This window comes from Mobula birostris, chromosome 24, assembly GCF_030028105.1.
Source record: "Mobula birostris isolate sMobBir1 chromosome 24, sMobBir1.hap1, whole genome shotgun sequence".
NCBI classification, from domain to species: Eukaryota; Metazoa; Chordata; class Chondrichthyes; order Myliobatiformes; family Myliobatidae; genus Mobula; species Mobula birostris.
This window is the reverse complement of record NC_092393.1, coordinates 58,500,918-58,522,538: the sequence shown is the minus strand read 5'-3', so window position 1 is coordinate 58,522,538 and position 21,621 is coordinate 58,500,918. Positions and strand designations below refer to the sequence as shown.

Below are 21,621 nucleotides of genomic sequence, written 5' to 3'. Positions count from 1 at the left end.
TAAAATAATAATTTCCCTCCTTCTTCTAAAGCTGTGAGGCAAGTTGAGTGTAATTCTACCTGGCTGAGTGCAAATTTTATTTACTAAGCACAAACAGTGGGGTAGAAATTCACCTGTAATCATTTTCTAAACAGTTTCAACAGTAATACCCAGGAATTCCAACCCAGGAAGTTTCATAAGATGCATTCAACATGCAGGCATGACTCTATTTCAGTTTAGTAAGAATGACAGAGAATACATTTACACAATAGGATCCTTTCATCTTCTGGACTTCATAGCACCGTGTAGAATAGGATCCTTCTGGGTTTGGAACCTAGGCCTCAAATACTCCCAATAAAATCTGATGCCTTGAATACAAATTGCTATTCTTACACCTTCATGGATGTAGCCCTTTTCTTCCTTAATGAAAAACCCAACAGAGCACCGCAGTGGGGGACACAATTTCAACGAGATGGTTGATTGTCACTGTCTCACAGCACTATTTGGGTCACCTACGTCTCAACCTTTAAAATCCGAGTATTAAGTAGCTGTGGTACAAATGCCAAATGGGACTGATTGTTGAATCTGAGTTTCTAAAATGGGGTCCAGAGCAGGACAATTGTGTTCCAGGTTAATAACGGCATTCCAGGTAGCCTGGCCTATAACATGGGGTCCAGACCAAAAAAATGGCAGTCCAGGCTGATAAATGAGGGTCCAATCTAGTAAAAAGTGTCCAGATTAAAAAATGGTGGCTGACCTATCAAAAGGTAGTATAGGTAAATTTGTTTATGAATATATGACATCATTTTTAAGATAATAAATAAATAATTATTTAGATAGGATATGGGCAACAAATTACTCTGTTATGGCAGTAAGCTCTTTCAAAAATGTCACTCAAAAATCATAAAACAAACGTGCATGATACAGATACTTTAATAAAATGGAGTATAAAAATGAAAGAAACAAAATGATACACAATACAAAACATAATTTTAAATATGATCTTGATTGTTAGTGACCACACAAACAAGCTTAAATAATGGTAAAATATGACATTGTACAGACTTGCAGATTATAATTTTATATAAATAAAATTGTGCAAACAACTTGAAAAGCAAAAAAACAAAAAAAGCAAAAGATAAGTTACTGAACCAAACCAAAACAGAAACACAGACACAACACTGGTGGGGAAAAAAATAGGTTTTTGACCTTCAGTGCAATGAAAGATATCACGGATACTGAAGCCTCTAATCTCATCGATTCCATACATAAGATTCTTGTCCTTACACAGTCACTGTTGATACATACGTCTGAATCCAATTCGTTCCCATATTAGTTGTACTAAAGGTATGAGTGAAGAAAGGAAATCGTAAAGCAGTTCATCATCTGAAATACAAAAATGTCAAATGTTGTTTGGGTACAAACAAATCCTTTTGAAGTACGTTTATAAGAAAATGCATAAACCTATTAATATATTCAGGATCCGTGCGCAGAGTAAATTCCAACAACCACACTTATACTGGGAACTACTTATGCAAATATATCGTGCTGTAATCACATCCACCTGGCAGGAGAAGTGCACCACTGGCACGAAAGTGCAATGGCAGATTTTTATATTTTCTTTAATAATGGTGATTGACATTATAGTGAGAGGCTCCACAATCAGTCACGTTCACACTGCAGAACACAGAACACCAGTTAGACAGGTTCAACTTTACATGTTTTAAATTTAAAATATACAGCGCCATTCATGTGAACGAAGTGATTCAACTGCTACATTGAAATGCTTATATGGAAGCAAAATACAGAGCATCACAGAGATGTGAGAATTCAATGTGGTCGCTCCATATCTCATGTACCCTGATGCACGGTTTGGCAGCGAGAAAGCTTTTTTTTCAGATGTAATCATAGACAAAGCTTGTCTGAAAATGTGTGGATTGCAGAACGTAGATCACTATTTTCCTATATAAACATTTATTCTATTTTGTTACAACTATTTGCAATCATGAAATGATACATTAGAAAGTGGGTGAAACTCACACGGCAATGAGACTTGTTCAAGAACTCTTTCAACCAAATGGCCGCTTTATCTACTGAATATCGTACCATTTTATGATACCTAGGCATCATATCATTTGAATACTATTCAGAGTTTATTGATGACAATAATTAACACTGACGGCTTCAAAATGGAGTAAATTAATTTTGAAGTGGCATTTGACTTTACTGTAAATAGGAAACTTTTCAGGCTGTTTGTATATTCTGTAGCCCAATCGCTGTTCTATTAAAGAATATCAGAATGGTTACAGAGGAGGCCACTTGGGCTGTCAATGTGTACTGGCCAAATTAAGTTTGGAATCAAGCCACTTATGATAGATACAGCACACTCCAGGCCCCTTGACCAACGATGTTACGCTGACCTTTCAACCAACTCCAAGATCAACTTAACCCTTCCCTCCTACATAGCCATCCATTTTTCTTTCAGCCATGTGCCTCTAGAACAGGGATTCCCAACCTTTCTTATGCCATGGACCCCTATCATTAACCTAGGAGTCCATGGACCACAGGTTGGGAATCCTGATACAAAAGGGACTTAATGTATATGTTTCTACTACTACCTCTGGTTCCACGCACCCAACACTCTGTGTAAAATAACTTACCTTTGACATTCCCTCTACACTTCCTTCTAATCCCCCTAAAATTATGTCCCCTCATATTAGCCATTTCCATCCTGGGAAAAAGTATATGGCTGTCTACTCGATCTCTGCCTTTTATCATCTTGTACACCTCTATCAAGTCACCTCTCATCCTCCTTCACTCTAGAGAGAAAAGCCTTAGCTCGGTTAACCTATCCACACAAGACATGCTCTCTAATCCAGACAGCATCCTGGTAAATTTCCTCTGCACCCTCTCTAAAGCTTCCACAATTTTCCTATAACAAGGTAACCGAACTGAACACAACACTAACCATGATCATCTGGTTTAAGGTGACTGGCCAAAGAGAGCATGCCTGACGTGAGGAAGCATCTCTTTAAAGAAACATAGAAAACTTACAGCATGATACAGGCCCTTCAGCCCATAAAGCTGTGCCGAACATGTACTTACTTTAGAAATAATCTAGGGTTACCCATAGCCCTCTATTTTTCTAAGCTCCATGTACCTATCCAGAAGTCTCTTAAAAGATCCTATTGTATCCGCCTCCACCACTGTCGCTGGCAGCCCATTCCACGCCCTCACCACTCTCTGCGTAAAAAACTTACTCCTGCCATCTCCTCTGTACCTGCTTCCAAGCACTTTAAAACTGTGCCCTCTCGTGTTAGCCATTTCAGCCCTGGGAAAAAGTCTCTGACTATCCACACGATCAATGCCTCTCATCATCTTATACACCTCTATCAGGTCACCTCTCATCCTCCGTCACTCCAAGGAGAAAAGGCCAAATTCACTCAACCTATTCTCATAAGGTATGCTCCCCAGTCCAGGCAACATCCTTGTAGATCTCCTCTGCACCTTTTCTATAGTTTCCACATCCTTCCTGTGGTGAGGTGACCAGAAATGAGCACAGTACTCCAAGTGGGGTCTGACCAGGGTCCTATATAGCTGTAACATTACCTCTCCGCTCTTGAACTCAATCCCATGCTTGATGAGCGCCAATACACCGTATCCCTTCTTAACCACACAGTATCTTTGAGTGTCCTATGGATTCAGACTCCAAGATCCCTCTGATCCTCCACACTGCCAAGAGTCTTACCATTAATTCTATATCCTGCCATCACATTTGACCTACCAAAATGAACCACTTCACACTTATCTGGGTTGAACTCCATCTGCCACTTCTCAGCCCAGTTTTACATCCTATCGATGTCCCGCTGTAACCTCTGACAGCACTCCACACTATCCACAACACCCACAACCTTTGTGTCATCAGCAAATTTACTAACCCATCCCTCTATTTCCTCATCCAGGTCATTTATAAAAATTACAAAGAGTAGGGGTGCCAGAGAAGATCCCTGAAGCACACCACTGGTCATCGACCTCCATGCAGAATATGACTCGTCTACAACCACTCTTTGCCTTCTGTGGGCAACCCAGTTCTGGATCCACAAAGCAAGGTCCCCACTGATGCAGGGTTGTGACCCCAAAATGTCAACTTATGCAGCCAGTGATGTGGATTGTACTGCCTGTGAGGGTAATGGGAGCAGGTTCACTCGTGCATTTAAAAGAGAATTAGATAAATTAAAAGGAAAAAAAAATTGCAAGGCAGTGGAGAAAAGAGCAAAGGAGTGGGACTAATTGTAGACTCTTCCAAGGAGACACCTGTGAGAAATTGGGTTGAATGAACTTTTTCTTTGCTATATAATTCTAGGAGAGTTTAGGATGATAGCAAAAGGAATAAAGTTATAATAAATTGCAATAAAGTAGGAAGTGCTTGCTTCTGATGGCCATTATAGCCAAGTGATCTGGCGAAGCAAACAAGATGCTGAGGGAACTTGGCGGGTCAAGCAGCATCTCAAAGTTTTAGGAACAGCTTTTTCCTGTACGCCATCAGATTTCTGAATGGACAGTGGACCCATGAACATTACCTCCCTATTTTTTACTTCCTTTTTGCACTACCTAATTAATTTAATATACAGTTCTGTGCAAAAGTCTTAGGCACACGTAAAAAAATTCTGTAAAGTTAAGATACTTTATAAAATAATAAAATGAAAGTGTCTAAATATCAAAAATTACCATAAAGAGCAGTAAACAGTAAAAAACTAAATCAAATCAATATTTGGTGTGATCACCCTTTGCCTTTTACATCAATTTCTTAGGTACACTGTCATGCAGTTTTATAAGAAAATCAGCTGGTAGATTGTTCCCGGTTATTTGGAGAACTTGCCACTGTTCTTCTGCAGACTTTGGCTGTCTCACTTGCTTCTGTCTCTCTAGGTAATCCCAGACAGCCTCAATGATGTTGAGATCAGGGCATTGTGGAGGCCATACCATCTGTTGCAGAACTCCTGGCTCTTCTTTTTGCTGAAGAAGGTTGTTTATGACCTTGGCCGTGTATTTGGGGTTTTTGTCCTTTTACAGAATGAAGTTAGGACCGATCAGACACCTCCCTGTGGGTATTGCTTGATGGATGAGAATATCCTTGTACTTCTCAGCACAGAGGATTCCATTAAATCACCAACTCCATTTGCAGAAATGTAGCTTCAACCCTTCAGGGAGCTTCCACCGTGCTTCACTGTTGGCTGCAGACACTCATCTATGTAGTGCTGTCCACCTCTTCTACGGACAAACTGCCCCGTTTGAGCCAAAAATTTCAAATTTTGCCTTGTCAGTCCAGAGCACTTGTTGCCATTACTCAGCAACCCAGTCCTTGTGCTTTTGTGCGTAGTTGAGTTTCCACTTCAGAAGAATGGCTTTTTGGCAGCAGCTCTTCCATGAAGACCACTTCTAACAAGATTTATCCGGATTGTAGAGAGGGGTATTGGGTTCCATTAGTTTCAGTGAGTTCAGAGCTGATAGCAGTGCAGGTCTTCTTCCAATTTAGAAGGAACGTCAGTTTGATGTATCTCTCATCTGCTGCATTCAGTTTCTGTGACTGACCACTGCATTTCTGGTCCTCAATTTGGACAGTACACTGAAACTCCCGTCTGCCAGGAAATGGAAGAGACCTTGCTGATGCAGGATAATGACCTGTGACTTGTTGCTGTGCTCACTCTTGCCATGGTGTAAGAATTGATGATTTGAAGGTTAAACTATCACATCTGCCAAACCCTGTCCTTTTAGATTGGTTGTCCTCCACTCAGTTTGATTCCTTTTCCGTTCCAGTTAATCAGTTTAGTTCATTGACTCATTACGTCATTGATCATTAGCATCCTGTTTGTTATCTTTGTTTAATCACGAACTGTCTATATACCTACAATCAAGTTTGTATTTGTAAAGTGGTCTGTTACTTAATATGCTATTTTCTTAACCCTTACATACTGTTCGGGTCAAATTTGACCTGTTTTGACATTTGACAGCAGTAAAAACACCCTAAATGCCATTTTTTTAGCCAAAATTTGATGACTTTTCCTAAAGTGTCAGGGAGAGTTTTTCTTCCTTCTACCGTCTGCGTGAGATGATGGGACTTTCGAGAGACTTTGAGACTTTTTTTTTACTGTGCCCATGGTCTGTTCTTTATCAAATTACGATATTGCTTTGCACTGTTGTAACTACATGTTATAATTATGTGGTTTTTGTCAGTTTTTCAGTCTTGGTTTGTCTTGTGTTTCTGTGATATCATACTGGAGGAACACTGTATCATTTCTTAATGCATGCATTACTAAATGACAACAAAAGAGGACTGCGTGTCCTCATAATCTAAGTGACCCAAAATGCACAAAAATGAAAATATTTAAAAATTTTATATTTTTGTACAGGTGCTACAAATTTTTGTACGTTGAGGCTGTTCCGGGTCAAATTTGACCCGTATCTATTGAAATGGATTTTAGATCTCTGAAACATTAATTAAGGATTAATCACCCATTTATTAATGTCAGATAGGCTATTTATACATTCTAAATAGATCTATTGTTTAAAATTTAGTATAGACACTTGTTATGAGGGGATTGTTGGGCCAGGTCAAAATTGACCCGGACCATACTGTGAAGGTACAGAATATGATCAGTATGTAAGGGTTAAATGAAATTTAAAAAAATCAGTGTAGCATTTAATTTTTTTGGAAAATGAATGTTTAGAAATCTAAAATTTGCTCTTTTCTACAGACACACTAATGCAGAAGACAAAAATAAACATCTAAAACAAAATTTAAATAAAAAAATTGAGGAGTACATGGTACTATATACATATTACCGTGCAAAAAACTTAGATAACCTCACAGACTTAACAGGGTGCCCTTATAATTATAAAAAATTCTATAAATTACCATATGTATAAATATATATAGTAATGCATAGTTTTTTATTATTATGTATTGCTATGTACTGCTGCGATGAAATAACAAATTTCACGATAGTCAACCTGATTCTGATTCTATGGAGAAAATGGACAAGTTATTTTAGGTCGAGACTTCATCCACACTAAAATATAGAGGGGAGATAGCCAGTGTGAAATATTAACAGGATAAAGAGAGCAGTTGGGTGATCCTTGCTATTTAATCTGCCTTTAAATCTGGTTGTGAGAACAGCCACGCCCATGGAATCATAGCCCAATGGCTTCCTTACCAAGTGCTCTTATAAGAGGGGGGAAAAGTTTCATGTTGTTCAGACAGGCGCCCTCAGATCCACAAAACTCTCATTTCATCTGGAAAAGTCTGTAACTTTAACAATTCCCAAGCTGCCTTCAAAATCTCTTTGCCAGTCAAGGAATCTTAAATATTTAAAGCCTCTGTGCCATTGGTGGTTTCTGGCCTGTAAGCTTCCAAACATCCTTTACAAAGTTGCTTGTTAGGCAAATCAAAAGAGTAGCAGGAGTAAGGTTTGGCAGGAATTTCTGGATGGTGACAGAAAATAAAAAAATCCTTTATGTAAAGATAAGGAAAAAATTGCTGAAAAATATCGTAGTTTCATCAGGGTACCCTATTAATTCAGTGAGTTTATCAACGGCTTTGTTGAGCCTTACAAGCTAACAGGGCTCAGGGTTGAGCCCAGTCTATGCCTGAGCTGGTTAATCTCAGCAGGGCAGCTTGTTACATGACATGTATCCTCAGCCCCCTGTGTTAGGCAGGATTCCCACTCGAACAGCTATCCAGAAACACTCCCTGTAAAAACGATAACTTGTCTGCAGAATTTGGGCCTAGCTGTGATGCCCCCCATGGTCAAATAGCATTCCATGCACTCATTCTAGGCTCTCACACTAATAATAACCTCATGGGTGAGGTCCCTGAGGCTGCTTGGCTTCCCTCCCCACAATACGCCCCTCCCCCATCCCACCACTGTGCCCCCCTCCCACCACGAACAATATCAGAACTACTGTAGTCCAGCTTAGATCACCACCTGCGCTGGGGGAGGGGGAGAAATCCTCCATAAAAATAGTTTTATGGTTTGCAGCCACACTTGAATTATGTTGCTATGGTAACAACTCCAGCTACTTTAACTGGTTGCAGGCAGCAAGCTGCAGCTCTCACTCTGTGATATTAAAAACCCAGAGAGGGTGAAGGCATTTGGAAAGTGAGAAGATTAAATTGCCTGTGAAGTGACCCTCACCTTTTGTTCCGATAGGTGTTCAGCTCCTCCTGAAGAACAGATGCTCTCTTCTGAAGGAGAGTTATCTAAAAGAAAATTTAAAAGGGTAAAATTACCATTAAATAAACCAAGTACTTTCAAAAGGGCATGTTTCATCAACTTATGATTTCCTAATAGAAATATTAAATCTGATGGCCAGCAAACAAAACAAGGACACCGAAAGAATCAGTTTTCCTTGCTTGCCAGGATGATGGCTTTCCTGATATATCTAAAGATTGGCATTTACAGTACATAAAGAGGCCAGGCAGAGATTGGTTATTCTCTGAAGCTGTTAGCAATAAGGCAGGTGTAACATTCATCACTGCAGACAATAAACACAAAGAAACCTTCATGATACTCGTGATCGAACTGTACCATGCTAACAGTGTCGATGTGACATTGTTTGAAGAGGGAAGGTCTTACTCTGTTAAGATTAAGATTAGTTTTCTTTGTCAAATGTACATTGAAACCTACAGTGGAATGTGTCGCTTGCGTCAAATCAAATCCAATTGCGTTGGGAGCAGCCTGCAAATGTCGCTACACTTCCGGCACCAACATAGCATGCCCGTAACTTACTAACCCTAAACCTATTTTTGGAATATGGGAGGAAACACGAGAACGTTAGTGAGACCTGTCTGAAAATTGGGGGACCACTTCGTCGAGCACCTCTGTTCCACCTGCCTAAAGCAGAACTTCCCAGTGACAAAAACATTTCAATTCCGATGCCGATTCCCATTCTGATATGTTGGTCTCTTGTGCCAAGATGAGGCCACCTTCAGGGTGGAGGAGTAACACCTTATATTCCTTCTAGGTAGCCTCAAACCTGATGGCATGAATATTGATTCCTCCCCCTCTTCTTCTATTCCCCACTCTGGCTTTTTACCTCTTCTCATTTGCTATCACTTCCTCCTGGGTTCCCTCCTTCTTTCCTTTCTCCTATGGTTCACTCTCTTCTCCTATCAGATTCCCGCTTCTCCACCCCCTTACCTTTCCCAACCCCCCTGACTTCATCTATCACCTCCTAGTTAGCCTCCTTCCTCTCCCCCCACATTTTTATTCAGGCGTCTTCCCTCTTCCCTTCTAGTCCTGAAGAAGGGTCTCAGCCTGAAACATTGACTGCTGATTCATTTTCATAGATGCTGCCTGACCTGCGAGTTCCTCCAGCATTTTATGTGCGTTGCTTTATATACAGTACAAGTTGCATTTTGCAGTGGGAATGGATACATAAAGCAGCACCCTCAGGGAACATACAGAAAATCAGATAAAAGGAAAGCAAGAAGGTGGTAACACTGCAAGCCGTTCTTTTTAAAATTTATTTAGCAGACATGGATATCACACTGCCCATCCCTAAACTGAAGCTACCTTTGGTAATTGTCGTAGTCCACCTGGTGAAGGGACTCTGACTACACTGTTGGGAAGGGAGTTCCCACATTTCGATTCAAACTCAGATCCAGATTCATTCATTCATCACGTGTACATTAGAACATGCGTAAAATTTGTCATTTGTGTTGACAACCAACACAACCTAATGATGTACTGGATGCAGGCAGTAAATGTCGCCCCCCACATTTTGGTGCCCACAGAACACACCAGAACAGAAATCAACAAGCAACAAAAAACAAAAGCAAAACAAGTCCCCTTTCTCCCTCCCGCCCTGAAAATGAAGCAATAATAAGACATTTCCAAGTCAGAAGTTGTGTGTAACAAACCAATCTGTTGGAGGAACTCAGCGGGTTGAGCATCACCTGTAGGAGGAATGAAATTGTCAACGTTGAATTGAGTTCCTCCAGCTGATTGCTTAGTACTGCAAATTTCAATACCTGTAGTCTCTTGTGTTTCCATTGGAAGTTTGGTGACTGTAAGAGTTTTTCTTTAAGACCATAATCATGGTGGAGATTGTAGGTTGTAGAGGTACTGTCAGAGTAATATCTAGGGAATAACCCTTCAGTACCCATGGCAGTCACAAATACCTGGTGGAGAATGGGTGCCAATCAACCATCATTTCTCAGACAAATTCCAGGCTTTGATTGTGTCAGGTTCCGTAAACTTTAAGAACACAAGTATAGGATTAGGAGAAGTCTGCAAAGACCCCCTAGCCAGTTCTGCCTTTTAATAAAAACATAAATAACCTGATCTTGCTCTCATTTCCACTCTCCTGACGACAGACCACGACCAACCAAATATCAGTCTGCCCCTGACTTAGAGGGCACAGCCTCAAATTAGAAGGGTGTCACTTTGGAACAGAGATGAGCAGGAATTGCTTCAGCCAGAGGGTGGTGAACCTGTAAAATTCACTGTGGAAGCCAAGTCATCTGGCATATTTTAAAGCAGAGATTGATGGGTTCTTAATTAGTAAGGCCTTCAAAGATTATGGGGGGGGGGGAGGAGAATGAGATTGAAAGGGAAGATAAATCAGCCACATTCAAATGGTCAAGCAGACTTGATGGGCTGAATAGCCTAATTCTGCTCAGTCTTAAATAGATTGAATGAGTTGGCCTCATCAAGACTCTGAGGGAGAGAATTCTAAGATTCACAACTCTCCAACACAAGTTCCTCCTCATCTCTATTTTAATTGATGGACCCTTTCATTTGAAATAACACTGCATGAATCTAGATAAGCCCAGCAGGAGAAACATCCACTCAGCACCTACACTGGAAAAGTACCTGATAATCTTCTGTGCTTCAACAAGAAACAGCACCTGAGCATTTGTATTGTAACCCACACTCTCTTTTGTCCTTGCAAATGGTTTTAGGGTGTCAGGAGGCGATGCTCTGACCTGCTCTTCTGAACCTGCTGAATTGTGTTTCTGCTCAGAGGTGACCACTGGAATGTTGGTAGGTCCTTGATGGGGGTAAAGCCATTGAATGTCAACAACATGTGGTTTGGCTGTCATTTGGCAAAGTGTTCTTTGCTATCCATCAGCTTGAGTCTGGCAGCATGGGTTGTGTCTGAGGAGTTGTGAATGGAATGGACATTTTACGATAACCAGAAAGCATCCCCACTACGACCTTATGATGGAAGCTATGTCACTGATGAAGAAGCAGAACACGATTGGCCTTGGAACACTGCCTTGAGAAACTTGGACAATAATGTTCAAAATTGTCACCTGACAGCCACAGCCATCTTCCTTTTTGTAAGGTATGACTACAGTTAGTGGAGTATTTTTTCCCTGCTATTCATTGACTTCAGATTTACCAGGGCTCTTTGATGCCCAAATGCTGCCTTGTTTTCAAGGGCAATCACTCCCAGCTCACCTCTGGAATTCAGTACACTTGGATCAAGACTGTGACAAAGTTTGAAGCAGACTGGTTCTAGCATAATCCAAACTGAGTGTGTTAGGCAGGTTACTGTTGAGTTAGTACTCCTTTATTGCATCCTTCAATGACACTTCATTACTTTGATTCAGAGCAGACCATCTATTTGCTTTGCCTTTTGTGGGAAGGACACAAGTGGGTAATTTGTTGCAATGCCAAGTAATGTTGGATCTGCAAAGGAATGAGTCAAATCAGTAAAAGAGGAAGAAGACAAGATGTGCATCTAGCTTTGGAATGTAAATCTTTAATATTATAGCTGGGAAATTGTCTTTGTTGTATTTGGTACCCTCAGCCTTCGCTGGATTTGAGTCAATCAAATGCAAATTGGTTGAAGCTTCATTCAAAGTTCAAAGTAATTTTATTATCACAGTACATATCTGTCACCATATAGCACCGTAAAATTAATTTTCTTGTGGGAATTCATAGTAAATACAATAAACACAAGAGAATCAATGAAAGACCGCACCCAACAGCACGGACAAACAACCATTGTTCAAAAGACAACAAACTGTGCAAATACAAAAAGAAGGAAAGAAAAAAAGAAATAATATAAATAAATAAATTAGTAATGAGTATTAAGAATCCTTGATAGTGAGTCCATAGGTTGTGGGAACAGTTCAGTGATGGGACAAGTGATGTTATTCCCCCTGGTTCAAGAGCTTAATGGTTGATGGGTAATAACTGCTCATGAACCTGGTGGTGTAGGTTCATAAGATCATAAGACATAGGAGCAGAATTAGGCCATTTGGCCCATCAAGTCTGCTCCACCATTACATTACGGCTGATTTATTATCCCTCTCAACCCTGTTCTGCCTTCTCTCTATAACTTTTGATGTCCTGATTAATCAAGAACCAATCAACCTCCACCCTAAATATACACAATGACTTGGTCTCCGCAGCTGTCTATGGCAGTGAACTCCAGACACACTACCATTTGGCAAAATAAATTTCTCCTTATCTCTGTCCTAAATGGATGTCCCTCTGTTCTGAGGCTGTGCCCTTTGGTCCTAGACTGCTCCATAGACGAAACATCCTCTCCACATCCACTCTATCCAGACTTTTCAATATTTGATAGGTTTTAATGAGATCCTCCCCCTCATTATTTTAAACTCCAGCAAGTACAGACCCAGAGCCATCAAATGCTCATTTGTTAACCCTTTCATTCCTGGAACCATTCTCATGAACCTCCACTGGCCTCTCTCCAATACCAGCACATCTTTTCTTAGATAAGGGGCCCATAAACTGCTCATAATAATGCAAGTGCAGTCTGACCAATACCTTATAAAGCCTCAGCATTACATCCTTACTTTTGTATTCTCTTGAAATGAATACAAACATTGCATTTTCCTTCCTTACCACTGACACAACCTGCAAGTTAACCTTTAGGGAATCCTACGCAAGACTCCTAAGCCCCTCTGCACCTCTGATTTTTGAATTTTCTTCTCATTTACAAACTAGTCCATGCCTTTATTCCTTCTGCCAAAGTGCATGACCATGATATTCCACATGCCACTTCTTTGCCCATTCCCCAGTATGTCTAAGTCCTTCAGACATCCTGCTTCCTCAACACTACCTGCCTCTCCACTTATCTTCATATCGTCCACAAACTTGGCCACAAAGCCATCAATTCCTTCATCCAAATCATTGACATACAACATGAATAAAAGCGGTCCCAACACTGACTCCTGCAGTATGCCAAAAGTCATCAACAACCCTTTTTATTTCCATTCTTTGCTTCCTGTAATACCATGGGCTCTTATCTTGTTCAGCAGGCACCTGAGGCTCCTGTACCTCCTTCCTGATGGCAGCAGTGACAAGAGAGCATGACCTTGGCAGTGGGTGCCCTTTATGCTTTCCTGCAACAATGCTCCATGTAAATGTGCTCAACGGTGGGTAGGGCTCCACCCGTGATGGACTGGGCTGTATCTACTACTTTTTGTAGGCTTTTCCATTCTAGGACATTGGTGTTTCTACATCAGGCCTTGATGCAGCCAGCCAGTATACTCTCCACTGCACACCTATGTAAGTTTATCAAAGTTTTAAATGACATGCTGAATCTTCACAAACTTGTAAGGAAGTAAAGGTGCTGCCTTACTTTCTTTGTAATGCTGCATACCTGCTGGACCCAGGGCAGATCCATTGAAATGTAACACTGACAAATGTAAAGTTGCTGACCCTCTTCACCTTTGATTCCACCAATGAGGACTGGCTCATGGACCTCCTCCTTAAGTCAATAATCAGCTTCTTGGTCTTGCTGTCACTGAATGAGAGATTGTTGTGGCACCACTCAATCAGAGTTTCAATCTCCTTCCTATAGACTGATTTATCACCACCTTTGATTCAGCCAATGACAGTGGTGTTGTCAGCAAACTGAAATACGGGACTGGAGCCTTAAGTATAAAGTGAGTAGAGCAGGGGCTAAGCACACAGCCTTGTGGTGCACCTGTGCTGGTGGTGACTGCAGAGGAGATGTTATTACAATTCGAATAGAAAAACAGTTCTATAAAATACAATGTACAAGCGGCTTGACTTTAAAGGGCTGATGCTGGGGAGGGTGAGTCACCTCCTTTTTCTGAGTAGATACCTTCATTAGGTCCTTTCTTGGTGATTACCTACATTCCTCCACTTTTTCTGCTAGTTCAAAATAATCAGGCTTATTATCATTGACATACTGTCTGTCCTGAAATTTGCTCTTTTGCAACTGCAGTGAAGTGCAACACATAAAAATAACTATAAATTACAATTAGAATGTATATAAATTAAATAAATAGTGCAAAAAGTGAGCAAACTGGTGAGGTAGTGTTCACTGGTTAATGGACCATTTAGAAGTCTGATGGCGGGGGGAACGAAGCTGTTCCTAGAACGTTGAGTGTGTGTCAAGTTCCTGTACCTCCTCTCTGATGGTAGTAATGAGAAGACGGCATGTCCTGGATGTCCTTCTAGAGGGATCACCTTTTGAAGATGTCTTTGATGGTGGAGTGTCTAATGCCCATAATGGAGCTGGCTTCTACAGGTTTCCCCAGATCTGTGCACTGGTGCCTTCATACCAAGCAGTCATGCAACCAGTCAGAATTCTTTCCACAGTACAACTCCAGAAATTCCTTTGGTGACATACCAAATCTCCTCAAACATCTAATGAGGTATAGCTACTGGCGTGCATTCTTCGTAATTGCATCAACACGTTAAGCTCAGGATAGATTGTCAGAGATGTTAACACTCAGGAACTTGAACAATGCAACCCCTTCCCTATTACTGCAAGCCTCTCTTCATCTATTCCCCTCAGCCTTCATCATCTGCAATTGCAATAGCAATACAATGCATAGAAAAAGGAGTTTCCTTGTGTATGACACATTCTCCTGTTCAGAAAAACTTGGGTCACATGTATGATACAATATTGTTGTTTGGTGGGGCCTTGCCAATCTCCTATTCCACTGCCTTAAGACAGATTTTCACGTGTGTTACAAATTTCTAGGCTAACATTTTTAATTGTCATACATCCACACAGATAAGTTCTTAGTTTGAAGATTTTACTGCCAACAATGGCAAGTAGCTCAGTATTGTTTAATTTATGAGTTGTCAGACGTTGTCAAGCCCTTTAATAAAGAGCAGCAGCACAGATGTGATTCCCCCCCATTCCCCAAATCATTGCCAGGCTGTAAATGTTTTTATCCACTGAGGCTTATCCAGTGTAAACACTCCAGTATGCCTCACAGCTTTGTACAGTAAGGTGAAAAGTGCCCGAAAGTTGTGTAACAAAACAGATGCTGCCTCATTTTGCAGCTGAAATATGAAGAAGAAAGTGCAAAGTAAATCTGTGATCTGAGAAGAATGTATGCAGCACAATTGTTACTCATCTCTCTACTGATAAACTGCAATAATGTCACACTGCAATCTCCTGTTTAATTGTTTAAAGCATTCGCTACGAGAAAATCTCATTACTGAAATTTTTAAAAAGTATTTGACGCTCTTGAATAAGATGACACAACAGGAACTCGTTTCTCTGGAACTGATATATAGGAATAGTTTACTGGAGTGTTTTTTTATTCTTGGTGCACAGGGGATCTGAGGTGGAATAGATGATTAGAATAAAGCAGTTATTGCCAGACTTAATATGGAGGTGATTTTCAATACTGTACGTTGTTCCTTTGTCACACAACATTTGACAGAAGGAAGTTTCAGTTTCACAAGAGATTCTGCAGATGCCGGAAATCCACAGGAACACATACAAAATGCAGGAAGAACTCAACAAGTTAGGCAGCATCTAAGGAGAGGAATTAATTGTTGATGTTTTGGGCCAAGACCTTTCATCAGGACAATCAGAAGTTTCATTTGCACTGGGAACAGTTTCATTCAACTTCTGGTGTGGGTAAAAAGCGCCAAAATGCAGGAAAATCTGCAACCAACTCCGCAGTGCATTGTTCTGGAGCTGAAGGACTTGTATTTATTTCATTATAACAGGAGGCTAAATTCAAGGAGGTAAACCTGTCCTATTAACCCAGTAAGATGGTGGAGCGCTTGGTCTCAGCAGTCTCTCTGGGTCCAACAAATTGTGCAAATGTGTGCTTTAAACATTTTTCTTGTGATTGTAAAACTCTGTTGGACATTGGTAATGTCAAATACCCCAAGTCTGGTCATTGGCGAGACTGATGGCAAGGGAACTGCGTGGCCTCAGTCGTTGAACGGATCAGACCCTCATGCCACGGCATCACCTGTTACAGCCAGCCGGGGAGCAGGTGCCAGAGACAAGTGTGGGAGAGAACAGGGGTGTGGTGAGCAAGCTGGAATTCGCTCAGGCCAGCTCTCCTGTCAGTGCTGTTCTCCAGTGTTGGCTCCATGGAAGACAAGCTGGATTGTGTTTGGCTACAGCTGAACCAGTGCAAGATGAGGAACTGTCGTGTACCTGTTTTTGCAGAGACATGGCTCCAGGACAACATCCCATGCGCCATCAATCTTCAGGCCATGCGACTCAGATACTTGTGCCAATATTTTTTTGTGACTGTATGTGCTATTGTAACAACATGTATGTGTGTGACTGTATATGTTTTATATCTTGGCCCTGGAGGAATGCTGTTTTGCTTAGCTGTGTACATGTGTATGATTGAATGGCAATTAAACTTGAACTTAATCATTTGTTCTGGCACTATCATCGTGCTGACATCTCAACATGTTACACAGAGTACAATCGACAGGAAAGATGATGGAAAATAAATCTCACCGTAAGTGATAAGGAAAGCAAATGCTATCTGCCTGTCAAACCCTGTCGTACCTGAAACTTAGTCAGCTTCATTGAGGTCAAAGATTGCGCATTATGCACTGCAAATGGGAGTTGATGAGGTGGGTAACTGTACTAGGATTCATCAAGGGTGTGGCTATAAGAACAGGTATTTCTACTTGTACCCATTCATTCTGGAGGTCCGTTAGGTTATATTAGTTTTTATTTGGCTGGAGTTTGTACATTCTCCTTGTGACCATGTGGATTTCCTCAGTATGATTTGCTTTCCAAAAATGTATGGTTAGGGTTAGTTAGTTGTGGGCATGCTATGTTGGCACCGGAAACATGAAGACACTTGGGGGCTGCTCCCAGCACATCCACAGACTGTGTTGGTTGTTGATGCAAATAACATATTTCATTCTATGTTTTGATGTATGTACATGTGACTAATAAAGCTAATCTTTATCTTCCCTTTAAATGGACAGTAGTTTACCACAAGCTCACCTAAAGTACCTTGCTAACTCTCATTGTGAGGATGAACAGCTAGTTGGCTGAAGCAATAGAAACGTTACTAACACCCACAGACAGCAACATCCTTCCTGGAGCAGATCATTAGCTTCAGACATTAGTAGGGAAACAGCGATTTACCTGAGCCTTCATGGAAACAATGGTGTCTTCAAGTTCTTTTTGAATTGCAGCCGGCATCAGGCCTTTGATCTTCATTTCATACTCTTGCTGGATGTGAATGATCTGAAAAGGGGAAAATGCCAATTAATTTTCACTTTTAGCTAAAAGCTGCCATACTGTTATGAGATGGGCAAAATTGAGCTGATGATGAGATTGAACTTGGAAACCTGTTAAAAGTGGCAAGTCCTGCTATTAGCACTGCCACCAGAAATCGGCATCCAAGATCAAGGACCACCATTATCCAGGCCATGCTCTATTGCTATTACCATTGGGAAGGAGGAACAGGAGGCTGAGGTCCCACACCACCAGGTTCAGGAACAGTTATTATCTTAGGAGGTGCGTGCGCTGCTGAGGACCCGTGACTCTGCCTTCAGAGCAGGCGACAAGGCAGCCCCAACAACAGCGAAGGCCAAACTGTTCCGGGCCATCAGGGAGGCAAAGCGTGCATATGCCCAGCGAATCCACAGCCACTTCCAGGACAGTGGCGACATGCGGCACATATGGAAAGGCATTCAGGACATCACCAACTACAGGACAACATCAACTGCCTGTGCTGGTGATGCCTCCCTCCCAGATGCGTTGAACAACTTCTACGCTCGTCTTGAGGCAGAAAATGACATGGCGGCGAGGAAGACCACCCCTCCTCCAAATGACCAGGTGCTGTGTCTTACCATGGCCGATGTGAGGAGAACCCTGCGCAGGGTCAACCCACGGAAGGCTGCTGGACCAGGTAATATTCCTGGCAGAGTGCTTAAAGGATGCGCAGACCAGCTAGCAGATATTCTCACTGACATCTTCAACATCTCCCTGAGCAGCGCCGTCATTCCTATGTGCTTCAAGGCCGCCACCATCATCCCCGTGCCGAAGAAGTCTTCAGTGTCCTGCCTCAACGACTACCGTCCCATTGCACTCACATCCGTCATCATGAAGTGTTTCGAGAGGCTCGTCATGAGGCACATCAAGACCCTGCTGCCCCCCTCACTGGACCCCCTGCAGTTCGCGTACCGTCCCAACCGCTCAACAGACAACGCCATTGCCATCACCCTCCACCTGGACAAAAAAGACACGTACATTTGAATGCTGTTCATAGACTTCATATCAGCATTCAACACAATCATTCCTCAGAAACTGATTGGAAAGCTGAGCCTACTGGGCCTGAACACCTCCCTCTGCAACTGGATCCTAGACTTCCTGACTGGGAGACCTCAGTCAGTCCGGATCGGAAGCAGCATCTCCAACACCATCACACTGAGCACGGGGGCCCCCCAGTGCTGTGTGCTCAGTCCACTGCTGTTCACTCTGCTGACCCACGACTGTGCTGCAACACACAGCTCAAACCACATCATCAAGTTCGCCGATGACACAACTGTGGTGGGTCTCGTCAGCAAGAACGACGAGTCAGCATACAGAGAGGAGGTGCAGCGGCTAATGGACTGGTGCAGAGCCAAAAACTGTCTCTGAATGTAAACAAAACAAAAGAGATGGTTGTTGACTTCAGGAGGACACGAAGCCACCACTCTCCGCTGAACATCGATGACTCCTCCGTAGAGATTGTTAAGAGCACCAAATTCTTGGTGTTCACCTGGCGGAGAATCTCACCTGGTCCCTCAACACCAGCTCCACAGAAAAGAAAGCCCGGCAGTGTCTCTACTTTCTGCGAAGGCTGGGAAAAGTCCATCTCCCACCCCTCATCCTCACCACATTCTGCAGAGGTTGTATTGAGAGCATCCTGAGCAGCTGCATCACTGCCTGGTTCGGAAATTGCACCATCTCGGGTCGCAAGACCCTGTAGCGGATAGTGAGGTCAGCTGAGAAGATCATCGGGGTCTCTCTTCCCGCCATCACAGACATTTACACCACACGCTGCATCCGTAAAGCAAACAGCATTATGAAGGACCCCACGCACCCCTCATACAAACTCTTCTCTCTCCTGCCATCTGGAAAAAGGCACCGAAGCATTCGGGCTCTCACGACCAGACTATGTAACAGTTTCTTCCCCCAGACCATCAGACTCCCCAGTACCCAGAGCCTGGACTGACACCAACCTACTGCCCTCTACTGTGCCTATTGTCTTGTTTATTATTTATTGTAATGCCTGCACTGTTTTGTGCACTTTATGCAGTCCTGGGTAGGTCTGTAATCTAGTGTAGTTTTTGTGTTGTTTTACATAGTTCAGTGTAGTTTTTGTATTGTTTCATGTAGCACCATGGTCCTGAAAAATGTTGTCTCGTTTTTACTGTGTACTGCACCAGCAGTTGTGGTCGAAATGACAATAAAAGGTGACTTGACTTGACTTGACTTACACCGTCAGGCTCCTGAACCAGCTTGGATAACTTCACCCGGCTCAGTGTTGAAATGACTCCACAGCTTATAGACTCTACAACTCATGTTTTCAGTATTATTTATTTACTTTTTTTTTTACTATCTGTAGTGGTTTATTCTCTTGCACATTTGTTGTGTGTCAGTCTTTGTTATTTATAGCTTTTCATAAGTTCTATTGTATGTCTTTATTTTCCTGTAAATGCCTGAAAGAAAATGAATCTCAAGGTAGTATATGGTGACATATACATACTTTGATGATAAATTTCCTTGAACTTTGAAATTTGCATTTACCTAGCACCTTTCACCTCAAATCATCCTTTACAGCAAACTTACTTCTGTAAAGTATAATCACTGTTATAATGCACCTACTTGCATGGTGGGAGGGGAGGGGGGTTTGATGCTTCTGCCGGTGCGGGTGGGGGAGAGGGTAGATGCCTTTGCTGCTGCTTATGCGATAGGGAGGGGGCTTCAGGGCTTTAATGTTTCTATAGTTCTATGGGGTTTCTTTGTTTTGTTGATGTCTGTGAAGAGAATGAAGTTCAGCCTGTATACTGGATGCACACTATACTAAACATACTATATTAAACACACTTTGAAGCCTTTGAAATACAGCAGCCATCTTTCCAATGGCAAGACTCACAACAACGTGGTTACATCATTATCTGATGAGGAAAGATTAAGTAGATTGGTCTTCACTTTTTGGAATTTAGAAGAATTTGAATAGCTTCACGAAACATAAAATATTGAGGCATGTGACAGGCTTGATGTCAAGGGATATTTCCTCTAGTGGGAAATCTAGGATGAATTCCAGAGACCTAGGATATAGAGTCATCATTAAAGAATGATATGAGGAAGAATTTCCCTGAGCAGGACTTTAGGAGGTGAAGTTGGAAGAATATACACCAGTCCTCATTGAGAGGTGGGTGGTGGAAAGCATGAGCAGTTTCAAATTCCTGGGTGTCAACAGCTAGGAGGATCTATCACAAAGAAGGCACACCAGCAACTCTAATTTGTTGGGAGTTTGAAGAGATTTGGTATGTCACCAAAGACTAGTGAATTTCTAGAGGTGTATGTTGAAGAGCATTCTGACTGGTTGCATCACTGTCTGGTATGAAGGCTCCGATGCACAGGATCGAAAGGAGTTGTAGAGGGTTGTAGACTCAACCAGCTCCATCATGGGCTCAACTTCCCCCCCACTGAGAACATCTTCAAGACACAATGCCTCAAGAAAGTGGCATCCAGCATGAAGGACACTCACCATCTAGAACATACCCCCTTCTTGTTACTACCATTGGGAAGGAAGCACAGAGCCTAAAGACCGCAGTCAATGTTTTACTGACAGCTTGTTTCTCTCTGCCATCAGATTTCTGAACGGTGCATGAACCTGTGAACACTACCTCATGATTTTGTTCTCTTTTTGCACTACTTTTTTTTATATTATGGTTAACTTGTATGTCTTGCTTTGTACTACTCCCACAAAACAACAAATTTCATAACATATATCAGTGATAATAAACCTGACTCCAATTCCTCCCTCAAACATTTATGAACCTTTGAAGTTCTCTAACAGAGACTTGAACAGACTGACTCCTTCAATCCACTCAAGAGTGTGAGAGATGGAGTTTTTGGACTTTAGAGGAACCAGAGGTTAAATGGATCAAGCAGGAAAGTAGAAATGCATGGCAAAGCAGGTTCAGGGGTCCACATGGCCTTCTCTTTATGCTATTTTTTTGCATTCTTATAACAACCAGATAATCTGTTTTCATGCCATTGATTGAGGGATAAATTTTGGTTATGAAACTGGAGAGAACTCCCTGTTCTTCAATGAAACACAGCACAACTCTAAAGTGAATTTGATATTTAAGGATGTTGAGAATTTGAAGTCCAGAGTTC

The 21,621-nt window shown here is 41.8% G+C and overlaps 1 protein-coding gene across 6 annotated transcripts in view; it reads right to left on the bottom strand.

The window, feature by feature from the left end:
• Window positions 1–988: 988 nt before the first annotated feature.
• Window positions 989–21,621, bottom strand: part of cep112 (centrosomal protein 112) — a 546,977-nt gene continuing 526,344 nt past the window's right edge. For 4 of the 6 annotated variants that reach the window (XM_072242065.1, XM_072242070.1, XM_072242067.1 and 1 more), the window contains 3 exons: window positions 17,368–17,469; window positions 8,175–8,239; window positions 989–1,365 (listed from right to left, as the gene is read on the bottom strand). In XM_072242065.1, the coding sequence (XP_072098166.1) occupies window positions 1,362–1,365; window positions 8,175–8,239; window positions 17,368–17,469 (171 nt within the window). In that variant the 3' untranslated portion in view covers window positions 989–1,361. Of the gene's footprint in view, window positions 1,366–8,174; window positions 8,240–11,584; window positions 11,679–17,367; window positions 17,470–21,621 lie in introns of those variants that run through there. The other 2 variants (XM_072242069.1, XM_072242066.1) reach the window with 2 other exon arrangements.